Source organism: Gossypium arboreum, chromosome 11, assembly GCF_025698485.1.
Source record: "Gossypium arboreum isolate Shixiya-1 chromosome 11, ASM2569848v2, whole genome shotgun sequence".
Lineage (NCBI taxonomy): Eukaryota > Viridiplantae > Streptophyta > Magnoliopsida > Malvales > Malvaceae > Gossypium > Gossypium arboreum.
The window spans coordinates 134,498,290-134,511,953 of record NC_069080.1 but is presented as its reverse complement, the minus strand read 5'-3'; the positions used below and the strand labels follow the sequence as shown (position 1 = coordinate 134,511,953).

The following is a 13,664-nucleotide window of genomic DNA, read 5'->3' as shown; positions in this document are numbered from 1 at the left end:
TATGTTTGTGGGGCTAAACCCCGAGATTAATCCAATATAAACTAATAAGTACAAGTCATTATTTAAGTTCAATTCATTAACCAAGTTGCAACATCACTTCTGTAATCTAGATCACTCTCCCCTAGAAACTTAGTTGTAAACTGATGAACGGCTTAAACACATATGCACTAAAACTTAGTTCCTCTATGAACAAATAAAGTGCTCTTTATTCATATATATTAAGCCCAAAACACCTAATCAAAATACAATCAATGTGAATATTTAATTCTACACAAATGACCGCCAAATAAGTCTTCAATCAAAGAGTATTTCGATAGAGATATTCTCAATATTAAACTCCTTCAAAAATATATTTTATTTATGAGAATTTCAATTATATTGAAATGTTGATTCAATTTTACTTGATTTAATTACGTAACATATTTTCAGTAATGAATTACCAAAATCTTTAAAGATGAGCAATTAAAACCTCAAACAAATTTGAACCAAATAAAGATTGCATAAGATGTGATTGATTTATAAACCCTTCAATTATAAAAACTTTTAATTTAATGCAGGGACGAAGTCGAAAAATATTTACGTGTCAAAAATAAATTGTATATTTTATAATAGTAAAATGTAATTTTATCATTTTAATCTTTATATCTTTATAATTTTTAAGAAATAAATCAAATTTTTATAATTTTAAAAGTTATTTTATTAATTTAAATTTTTATAAATTTTAAAGAAAACTGGATAAATTTTTTTCCTATTTTAAGAAAGTCGAGCACCTGCCACCTCCTGATTAGGTGCTGATTTAATGTGAAGTTCTGATTTTCCATTGAAGTTGACACCCACTGCCATCATTTTATTCAATTTCCTCGCCCTTGACGGGCTTCAATATTTTTCTCATTTTGTCATCAATTCCGGCGGTGCTGGAATATAAGCCCAAAAGCAGCCGACACTAACACTGCTTCTGCGGAGTGATTTCACTTTTAACTCAACCCTCTAAATTATTGAAAATTTTCATTAATTTTAAAATTTTTAATTAGATATATTTTTGAAAATTCTCAAAACCCCCCAAAAAAAATTTTAAAAATTAATTAGACCTCAAAATCTATAAAATTTTAAATCAAGTCCAAAATATAATGTCAAGTTTCACCACTTTTTATGAAATTAAAAAAAAAACAATATTAGGAGAGTTTTACCCTATTTTAAGAGTTCAAACCCGAATTTTTTTTCGGTACAATAAAAAAAGACTAAAGGAAAATCTAAAATCTAAACTTTGAGAAAACTTGAGGAACTTTCAATTCTACATTTAATCATAAGTACCAAATTATATATTAACCCTTTTTTTTTCTTTTCCACGATTTAAGCAAATGATGTAGCTGATACATTGTTCTCTCTAAGACCTAATTATTCTCTCTTTTAAGAACAAAAAAATATTGCATAGATGGAGAATATTCTTTTGCAGATTATATTGTTTATTAATACTTTTTCACTTACCATCTCTTCTTTTGCAGATTATATTGTTTATTAATACTTTTTCACTTACCATCTCTGCTTTAAAGGATTAACTTAGTCACTCTTTTTTTTTTATGATTAACTTAGTCACTCTCTTTTTTTTATGAATATATATATATATATATATAATAACCTGTCTGATATTAACAGCTTTAGGATTTCTATAACTAGGCAAGCATTTCTCAAGACACTACTTTTTAGCTGCCAAAGAAAAAAGGAATGTCAACCTAACAGAGATTTGGTTGTCTACTGACTGTAATTACAAGCAAAACTCCATGAAATATCAACAATGGCTGCAATGCCATTAATGTGTTCATAGAAGATAAAAGATTAAGAAAACTTGTCCTAAAAAGTCTTGTTAATAGGGATTTTGCATTATTGATTTATTTGATTGCATTAGTATTACACGTGATAGAATTGTTATATATGAATAACAATGGTTTAGGATATTGTTGTTTAAGCTGATTTCAGGTGGATCTATTCATGAGTTGGGATACTCGTCCAGGTCTGAACGTCCGTTCAAAATTTAGGAAAGTTTGAGAAAAAATATTAGACTCGAAAAATGGGTTTAGGCAAAAAATGGGCCTATTTAAAATATGGTTTGGGCTTGGCTTGAACATTCAAGACCTAATTTCAGCCCAGCCCAACTCATTTTTAAGTTTATAATATTTTATATTATTTTTTTTATATATATTATGTAATTTAGGACACGTTTAAAAAATAAACATATATTAAATATATAATACTACTCTTATATAAACATTAAAACAATGTTAGGATGACTATATAAAAAGTTTTAATAAATAAAAAAGTATAAAATTATTAAATATTAAAATAAAATAATTTTTTAAGAAAAAATAAAAAAAATATGGGCAAGCCTAAAATGGGCTTGGGTTAGTCTTTTGCAAATATGGACGAGTTTGGGCAAAATTTTATGCCCATATTTTGGGTTGGATCAAGCTTAGGCAAACATAAAGTATTTTAATATCATGTTTAGAATTAACCCGACCCGCCCATGAGCACCTCTAATCTCAAGCAAAAGCTTTGATTCTCTAAAATGGAAAATTTGCAACTTGGACACTTTAAAATGATAAAAGTATAAGTTAATATATGGTAAATTTTTATTTTGATTCTTAAAATTGATAAAATTTAATTTTTTTCCTTTCAAAAACAATAAAATTATAAGTTAATGCAATAGTGAAATTGTATTTTAACTCTCGAGAAATATAAAACTTATCTTTGATCCTAAAGAAAAGGATAAATTTCAGAACAATAAATGAATTTTGGTCTAATTTGCAATTTTATGTTGAAAAAGATAAAACTAGATATTTTTTATTGGTCATCTATTAAAGAGAAGGAAGGGATTCATAGCGAAGCTAGAAATTTTTTGGGAGGGAGGTTGGAAATAAATTGTATATTTTTACGATAGTAAAAATACAATTTTATCATTTTAATAGCCTATATCTTTATAACTTTTTAAGGATTAAATCAAATTTTTACCATTTTTGGGAGCTAAAATATAATTTTACCATTACTAATCTAAAATTTTATAAATTATAAAATAGCTTAAATAATTTTTTTTTTCATTTTAGGAGACCGAGACCTTGCCAGCACTCCTAACTTCACTACTGAAGGGGCACTCCTAACTTCACTACTGAAGGGATTATTAGGATTTTTTTATGTGAACTAAAATTTGAATTGAATTACACCAGTAAAGGACTTAGTTGGCTATATATAATATATATTCAATTCAATAAACATCATTTTGATTTAAATTTCATGGTGTAAGAATTTTTTAAAATTATTTTAATTACTAGTTTATAATACATTACAATAATAGATTCAAAATATATTTATTTGAATTTCAGATATATTATTTCTAATTTGAAGGGGAAATTAACCCAACAACTTAGGTCTAACTTTTAAATTTCATAAAATAATAATATTATGTAAATACTTGTAGAAATAAAATTAATAGAGATTATATAAATTAATTATTTAATTATTGGAATTTGAATACACCTCTAGAAAATATATTTTTGAGTTATATAAAAGTAACATATGAATTAAGGGGGTTCATATCTAGCAATTGGGTGTGTTTGAATACAGACAATTCGATAAGGATTGACGAGGGTTTTGCAACTGATGGAGGTTATGTGAGAAATCATAATGGTGAGTGGATCATTGAGTTCTCCAGATATTTGAGGAATTGTACAGTGTTAGAGGCAGAGCTTTGGTGATATTGAATGGATTGAAATTTATTTTGGATAGATGTTTCGAGAATATTCTAATTCAAACCTATTGTATTGAAGCCATTAATGCCATCATGGAGGATTCTTCGAGTAATTCAAATTATGCCTTAGTTAGGAGTATTCATCATACTTTGAAAAGGTTTAAGCAAAGGAAAATTCAGCATGTTCCTAGAGAAGAGAACTTAATTGTTGATAGTCTTGCCAAAACTATTCAAACCAGTAGAATAAGCTTAAAACTGTTTGAAGATCCTCCATTGAGAGTCTAGTTTATTTACATTGTATTTTATTTCTTTCACAAAAAAAAAAGAGTAACATATGAATAAAAATAGTGCAAACATAATTAAAATTACAAATCAATACATCAATAATCACAATTAGAATCAACATTACAATGTTAAACCGGACTAATAAATAAAATATATTCATACTTAAATTAGAATAAATTTAAATAGGATTTACAAGTGATTTGTAATAGCTGAGACTCAAATCTATTCGAAACCTCGTATGGTCATTAAATTAAGACTTCATTAGTAAATATTTTTAATTAAAAAATTCAAATAAAAACTATGGGATAATTATTATTTATATTATGTATTCAAATAAACAATTTAATTAATTATTATTTTTAAAAGTAAATACAATTTAAAACATTCAAGTAGCCATAGCTGTACCAAAATTTATAATTTTCTTTAACCCAATAGGACTTAGAAAAATATGATTTTAGGTTAAGGTTAATTGAATTGAGACATTAACAAAGTAGGGATTTGATAGTGACCCTATAGCCCTAGCATCCCCTTTTGTTCTTAAATCCCATAATTACCCTTCAGCTCCTCTCAATTTCCTGTTTAATCCCATAGAAAATATTATCAAGCAGACGATACGTCAATGCTGAATATATATATATATATATTGTATGATCATTGATTAATTTGTTTGGCTTCTGAGAAAAAAAGGGGTTTTTTGCATTATTATAATTATTCATTGATGATCATCAAATTCTTCACCGTAACTTCAGTCATCGTCTTGGTTCTTTTAACGTTATCCTTACTGGTGTTGCCGCTGTTGCTGCCGCCGTTGCCGCCGCCGCCGTGGATGCTGCTGCTGGTTCCGGTGTTGATCATGGCGCTGCTGTTATCATTGGCGTTTTCGCCGTCGTTGGAACCCAACATTGATTTCACTTTCGTTTGATGTATGTATACAGCATTTCTTTTTTGTTTCTTTTTTGTTTCCATATTGAACGCCATTGATGACTAAGAAGCTCTATAAACTCCATTATTTTGTTTGTTTATTTTAACCAATATCCCTAACAAATTCTCCATTCAACATTCATGATACTTGAAAAAGAATTTCATGATCAAGGTTCATGTCATGGTTTTTTTAAGGTTAAACTCTATCACAAGTCCCTGTACTCTTCACAAATTTAAAATTAGTTCATTTACTTTTATTTTCAGTAATTTAGTACTTCTACTTTTCAAAGTTTAGATTCGATCAAACGCAACAAATAAATAGAACTAAACGATTCGATCAAACTGGTTTATTGTTTTTAACTAAACAAGCAGCTGTTGATGACTCAATAAGAATGAATTCCAAATCGAATTCACTAATCCGAACTATTTTTCACTTTTATAGTAGTTCGTAATAATATCAAATATTATTCCTATTTTGACATTTCTAATTTCCGGAGTTTTAGTCCTGATTAGAAAAGGTTCTAACAAACTTTCTAGTTATGAATTTGTATTTTTATTTTGCAGATACTCTACATTTACGATGTTATATTATATAATTAACAAAATCAAATTAAATTAAAGTGCATCAATTAATTTTTAAACAGAAATATAGTAAAGGGGTTAAAACAACAATTTGACCCTTATAAATTTCCAGTCGTTTTTTAAAAACTAACGTTATAGCTGGTTTGGGATTGAAATTTTGAGGGGTTTTTAAAAAATATTTTATTTTTTTTGGGAAAAGAAATTATTCAAAGTTTGTAGTATTAATAGCTTACAAATTCTTTAATGGCCCTCATTAATAATTTTACTTTCTTAATTTCGGTTAGCGTTCTTTCTTTATTTTCTTTTAATCCCTGACATTGATAGAAATTTAAGATAATTCATAGTAGAAAAAAGTAACTGAACTAATTAAATCATACCAATAAATGAGGAAACTAAGAGTTTATATTTTGGTTAAAATATGCCACAGGTACTCTTAGTAATTTTTGGAATTTAGTCTATACACTTTAATTTCTAGAAATTTAGTCCTCCACTTTTCAGATTTTAAAATTCAAATTCAACTATTAATGCCGAAAATTATTTTTTAAATTCAAGTTCATTACAACACCATTTCTTTTAGTTACATTGCTATTAAGTGAGTTTTATTATTATTTCAAACTTAAATTTTGAAATCTAAAAATTAAGAAATTAAATCTTAGAAATAAAAATATAGAGACTAAATTTTGAATTTTTGAAAATTACAAACACCTATAACATTATTTAACCTTATAATTTTTAAAGAGTAGAGAAAAGTAGTTGTGTTGAAGCAAAGAATAAATGAAAAACCAGTAGTATAGTGGAGGCTTTAGTAGGCGAAGTTATTGTATCTGTGCATGATGTATGGTTTTTATTTGGTTTAATGGTAAATTTAATCACCAACGTTTGTATATTTTGTCAAAATGATCCTAATTGTATTTTTTAGTTTTTTTTAGTTATCAACCTTTAATTTTTTTCAAACTGTTTTTTCTAATAGATTTAATGAATAAATTTAAGGTTTCAATTTTTGTTTATTTACTGTGAGGTTTTTCTCTGGGTTAAATTTTTTTACATAACAACGTTAATTTTCTTTAAATTAAGAGTTATTTTTAATTTAATGTATTATTTATTTATTTTATTATTTTAACATGTAATTATCTTATAGGGTTATTTAAGTAATAAATTACATCTCATTAAAATATTCCACATGAAATTTCACATTATCCCGTCAACTTTTTTAATGGTACTTTCATTAAATTTATTGGAAAAACAGTTTGAAAAAAGTTGATGGCCAAAGAAAGACTCAAAAATACAACTAGGACCATTTTGACAAAATATACAAACGTTAGTAGTCAAATTTATTATTAAACCATTTTTATTTTGATATATCGATATTAATATGTTTCTATGTATAATTTTAGATATTTTAAAAATATTTTTATATATTTATATATTAATTTTTAATAATATTAATATACATATAACTATAATTTTGATTATTTATATTATTATTTAAACTTTTGACTGAATTATTGAGTTGATATCACTAATTAATCGAGACCAACTCGATAATATAGATAATGTATGGAAAGGCAAAGATCTCATTAAAAGAATAACATATCTATTGATATTATCTGTATCAAAATAATAAAAAGTATTAATATTATTTATTGTATACTATTTTTAAATGGATATTTATATTTTAAATTTATGGAATTTTTAGTATATAAGTACTGTAGTGGTGAATCTAGGGAGTTGGTAGGGACTTGGTCCTTAAAATAGAAAATTTTTCATTTAGGTCTCTTTATAGTTTATACAATTTTAAATTAATAATGATAAAATTACAGTTTGGCCATCTTAAAATGATAAAATTTAATCTAATCCGTTAAAATTATAAAAATATAAAACTATTAAAATGATAAAATTATATTTTTAATATAGTAAAGATATAAAATTTTATTCTTACTCAAAAAATTTTCTAATTTTGCTCTTGAGTGTAGTTATCTAAAAGGGTAATCTACAAAAATAGTCAATTTTGTTTGACTCAGGTTACATTTTAGTCACTTATGTTTGAAATGTTACGTTTTAGTCACTTATGTTATTATTTTGTTACGAAGTGATCACTCTACCGTTAAGTTCCGTTATTTCTCTAACGGTAATCCTACGTGACAGTCCAACTAGATTTTAAATGCCAACTTAGATTTCTAAATGAGACGAAAATAGATTTTTAATTAAAAATTTTAATTAATTAAAATTTTTAAACCTAAACCTTAACTAAAAAAGCTGTTCATATCCTCTTTTTAATTTTTCTTCCATCTCTTCTTTTTTTCAATGGATTTTTTTTTCTCATTTAACTGGAAAAACTATTATTAAGATCAAAATTTTAGTTAAGGTTTAGGTTTAAAAATTTTAATTAATTAAATTTTTTAATTAAAAATCTATTTTCGTCTCATTTAGAAATCTAAGTTGGTACTTAAAATTTAGTTGGACTGCCACGTAGGATTACTGTTAGAGAGATAACTAACTTAATAAAGAGAATGATCACTTCAGAACAAAATAATAACATAAGTGACTAAAAAGTAACATTTCAAGCATAAGTGACTAAAATGTAACCTGATACAAACAAAAGTGATTATTTTTATAAATTACCTTATCTAAAAATATAAATTATATATATTTCAATGCAATTAATGAAAATTTTAAAATGGCCTAGAGCACCACTTGTAATGCAGGGGGGGGGGGGCCGGTTTAGCTGTAGGTCCTCGAGCAGTGTGGCGTACCGCAAAGGAGACTTGATGCATGAATCTTCTGAATTTGAGACTAGGTCAAACCCTCGTATCCTTTCCCTTTGTTTTGTTTTATATGAGTAAAAATCTTTTTAGGGTAATTTAATTAATGTTAATTTTAAAGTCAGCAAATAAAAACGATTAATTGCAATGTTGATGTTTAATTTTATATGAATTTGATTAGTATAATAATAAATTTTGTTATCATAATTTACATATTTATCAATTCAATCATGATTTAACAAATTTAACTCGCAATACTTTGTAAATATTGAGATTACATTTGTTAGAATTTTTAGAACCAATATCAATTTAATAAAATATGTAAACATCAAGGGTTAAACTTTATATTATAGCAATAAAATTATGCATGTTGACAAAAGATATTAATGTCATGATTAATTGTTCTTAATTGCTTACTTTTAAAATTGATATAGATTAAATTGCTCCAACTATTTTAGATAAACTAATTTGCTCAATTTAGAAATTGAAGGGCTAAGAAAGTCATTTTAACTTTTATATACATGGGAGCAAAATTATCGATATATATCGATTTTTTTTTTGTAAAATGAGATTGAGGCCAAACTTTTTTATTATTTTAAAAAATAGGCCGTTATGGTTGATAAGACAAAAACGTATCCAAAACACTTTATATAAAATGCACTTTTTTTTTCGTAATGTATTACTTTTCTTGATTGGATGGTTATATGTTAATGTTTTTATCTATGTAGCTTAAGTTTGAATCCTCTCCGATGTTATATAATTTTTTTTTTAATTCATGTTGTTTCAAATAAATTTGGGCCGCACGGATGAAAACACCAACATTTAACCATACGACCAAAGGAGATGGTGTATCAAAGAAAAATGTGTTTTGGATCCTAGCACATTTTACCCGAACGCGGCTCGACTCAAATGCTTGATATTAGCACATTTCATGCTTATCCAATCGCGGACTGACTCAAAATATAAATCTCAAATTTTACTCAAACCTATTAATATTTGAAAATGACTGACCCAATTCGTTTTAATAATTTATATTATTTTTAATGTAATATCGATTACTTCTATACGTTTTCTTCTCTTATTAATATATTAAACACAGACAACTTTAGCATATATTTTAAGGCTTACATTGTTGTATTATACATTTTATTTTATTTTATTTTAATTACATAATATATAAAATTAAAATAATAAAATATACTACAAAGTAAAAAGGGTCGAGCAAAGCTCAAGTCTTGAATATTGGAACCTAAACTCAATTCATATTTTAAGTTGGCTTAATTTTGCTAAAACCCATTTTTTTAACCTCATACTTCTGTCTAAATCTTCTTATATTTCAAATGAACCTTCAAACTTAGATAACCCGATCCTTGAATAAGTCTAAACTTGACCAATCCAAATCACAAACCAATAAAAATTAAAATAAAATTTTTGGGTTTTTTTTACATCCTTAAAACCAATCAAACCAACTATCAAACGTAATACAAATAGTTTTGAAATTCATATAAATACAAACAAATTGGTCAAATTTTATTGAGCTTTGCGAGGAGGAAAACAGTAGCAGAAGTGATGGCAGGGATGAATATATCATCGTGGATTTTAAGGTTAGCTTGCCTTTTGATCATCAAAGCAGCCACTGGCACACCAAACAGGTACAAAAATATGTCTTTGGCTCCTATACCAGAAAACCCTGTCTCTATTAGCACTTCTTGTAGCACCTCTTGAAACCCTTCTTTTGATAGTTCTTTTCCTTCAGCGGCTGCTTTGTATTTCTGCCACCAAATTTCAATTTTGAAAAACGTTTTATGTTCCATTTTGTTGGTGATAATGATATCGGATTTACTTACAGGATGGTCCGTAAGTTTTTCTAAAGTTTTAAGTGATGGCATGGTATAATTTCAGAGTGTTATGTCATTATACCTTAATAAATCCAAGTTTAAGGATCAAATCATGAGAAAAAAAAGTTTAGGGGTCAAGTTAAGAAAATTTATTAAATTCAAGGACTAACTGTTGCTTTATCCTTACATTTGTATATTTTTTTTTTTTGGGAAGAGGCAATACTGATATCGAATTTACTTACATGGCTAGTAATAAGCTTTTGAATGTTTTAGGTGATGACGTAGTATAATCTCAAAATGTTCATGGATAAAATAAGTAAAAGTTGTTAAGTTTTGAGAGATTAATGTGAAGGGAAAAAAGTTTATGGACCAAATTGAGAAAAGTTACTAAGTTCAAGGACTACATGTTGCTTTATCATTTCATTTGTATCCGTTTTTTTTTTTTGGGGGGGGGGAGCAATAATGAGAAATAATGATCTGTAAGTTTTTTAAATTTTTAAGTGATGACGTATAATCTTAGAGTGTTTAGGGACTAAATTAACAAAAATTGTCAAGTTATTAATTGTGGAGCAAAAAGAAAAAAAACATTTAGAGACCAAATTAAAAAAAATTACCAAGTTCAAGGACTAAATATTGCTTTATCCCTATATTTGTATTCGTATTTTTTGAGCAATAATTATCTTGGTATACTTACACGATGGTTAATAAATTTTGTAAAATTTTAAGTGATGATGAGATATAATTCTAAAGAGTTACATAATTATAACTTAAGGAAATTCAAATTTAATAGTTAAATTAAGAAAAATTACTAAGTTTCAAGATTAAAGTGATAAAATATTTTAATGATCAAATTAAAAAATATATCAAATTTAAAAATTAAATGTTGCTTTATCCCATACACATAGGTAGAACAATGCGTTTAGCTGCGATTAGTGTAAAAATAGTGGTAGTAGTGAGATTAGATACTGTAATGTGAGACCAAAAATAAGCTAAACGCACCATACTATACCACACAGCACCCAATCGCCCATCTAAATCTACCCTTAATGACTAATAAATTTATACACTACCAATAAACTCAAAAAATTATGTTCATAAGAATTTATATATTATCAATTAATTAGGTATTTCCACTTAATTAAAAAAATAAAAATTTACATGTTTATTTTGTAAAAACGAATTACTTAATTGGGAGTACTCAAATACTAACCTCAAAGGCAACATTGAGAGTTGTAATTTTTGGTGCACTTAATTGAGGGCTTCCAAGCTTTTTGTTCAGTTCTCTGTAAAAATCATATTATTACGTAAATGCATTTAAATACATAATTTTTTTTCTCTTGAAATTACAATTATATCAATGGCCTTCGCCTCCTAGCTAAATGGGAATATTAATTTTCAACCCTCCAAAAAAATTTAAAACATTCAACTTAACACTTTTAACGTTAGCCTTTGATTAAATGGAAAAATTATTATTTGTTAATACAAAAGCCTTGCCCCCATGGTTAGATGGGAATATTTCTTTTCAACACTTCAAAAAGAAAAAAAATTAAAACATTCATCGACCTTCGATTGAATTAAAAAATTGTATTTTTAACCCCTCTTAAAAATTAATCATTTAATTTAAGCTTTTTTTAATACAATTGGCTAAATGGGAATATTTTCTTTAGCCCCTCTTAAAAATTTAAAACATTCAAATTAGCAAATTCCATCCTTCAATTAAATGGAAAAAAAACCCCTATTTTTAACCCCTCTAAAAAGTAATAATTTAATCAATATTTTTTAAACCAAACTGGTCAGGCCACCGGTTCACTGCTCCAATAGGTCTGACAAAATAAATTTTAAAAAATTCTAGTTCAACTGATTTTTTAGCCGATTCCCAATTCAACCAATCTGTCTGGCTAGTCCGATCTAGTTCCAACAACATTGAATTTAATCTAATCTTTTTAGTATAAACTTTTTAACTTTTTGATCCCACAAGATTTTATCATTTTATCTCGATTCTTCTAAAAAAAATCTAAAGACTCAAACCTACTATCTTAAAGTTCTTAAAGTTTCTACTTGCTATTACTTGCTATTAACTAAAGGACTTGTCGATATATAAACATATGATTCTAATTACACATTTAATCAACACTACTAAATGCAATTTTTTATTAAAAAAAACATTTATAATGTTAAAAAGGCAAAGATAAAATTACTCGACGGTGTCGCATATGGCTCGAAAGAATGTAGCTGGAGTCCAATTTGTCTTGCCTTCAAAATATGTCTTGTAACATCTCTCTATTGTGGAATCTATTTCCTTTCGCTTTTTATTTCCTGCATCCCCATTCCTAATTTTTAGAGTTTACAACAACAAATACAATATAATTATAAGTACGTATTTAATTTAAAAACGGGAATATAATTGGACAAAATTCATGCATGATAAGACTAGAAATGAAGAAGTTGATTAAGTTTTAGTCTGATTGGCATGGATATTTGTTGTTAATGCAGGAGGATGTAGGTTCGAGTGCGTTGAAGCGCATTGTCTTACTATTTAAGGGATAAGGGCTATAGGTAGTTTTAGATATTGTATAAAAAAGAGTAGATATGATAATAAACTATAATAAGATTAATGTTCAAAAAGAAAATAACATAATAAACTTGAATTTAACATAAACAAAATCTATCTACATATGCACACATATAGAATATTTATATAATTGAGAAGATTAAGGGGAAAATTAAAGAGAAATAATACCAAAAGATGATGTGTTTTGGCCCATCTTGATCTTCTTCTTTTTCCTTGGGAAACTTGTGTTTTGTATGGGAATTGAATATAGAAAATTTGAAGTAAAAATGGAGGGTTTATAAGGGATTTTTATAGGTAACCCCAAAAGTAATGAAACTTGGAAGCTAGGGAGAGTATATATTATTGCATTGGAAGGCCTAGGAATGAAGCAATGCTTTAGGGAAAGAAATTAAGATTCCATGCATGGAAAGAAAAGAACCTCTTTTGTTGGATAATTTTCCACCAAAAAGTTATTATTTTTTAAAATTCCTTTGATTTTTATATTTATTTTTTGCTGTATTATTAAATTGAGCCCTAAATTATACTTCAATTCTTAGATTAGTCTTTAAAGTTTTTTTGGCCAAAAATGATCTCTACACTATTGGTTTGCCCCCATTTTACCCAAAAATGCGTCTGACGTGGCATCCGATAAGAATATACCACAGATTATGTTTTTATTGGCTGATATTGTCTTTTGGGTACAAAATTGATAGTTTAGGACCATTTTCACAAAAAAAAAAACTTATAAGGATCTATCTGAAAATTGGGTATAGTTTAGAGGCCAATAAATGCATAAAGCCTTTTTTTAGTTCTTAATTAGCTTTCTTTGTGATCGGAACTATTGTTTTCATTTTGGCAAATTATACGAGTCAAATGCATTTTTGGTAGAGATTTGTGGGCTTCGTTGGATAGAATTAAATTTAAAATATTTTATATTGAATAAATTGAGGAAATTTTAATTATTAAATTCAAAATTCATTTACATACCT

The 13,664-nt window shown here is 26.6% G+C and overlaps 1 protein-coding gene across 1 annotated transcript; it reads right to left on the bottom strand.

The window, feature by feature from the left end:
- Positions 1-9,672: 9,672 nt before the first annotated feature.
- LOC108473110 (uncharacterized) lies at positions 9,673-13,141 on the bottom strand. The gene is made up of 4 exons (XM_017774669.2): positions 12,865-13,141; positions 12,323-12,440; positions 11,335-11,407; positions 9,673-10,058 (listed from the first exon to the last, which is right to left on the bottom strand). The coding sequence occupies exons 1-4, from the start codon at positions 12,887-12,889 to the stop codon at positions 9,810-9,812; spliced, it is 465 nt and encodes a 154-aa protein (XP_017630158.1). The 5' UTR covers positions 12,890-13,141; the 3' UTR covers positions 9,673-9,809.
- Between the last annotated feature and the right edge of the window lie 523 nt (positions 13,142-13,664).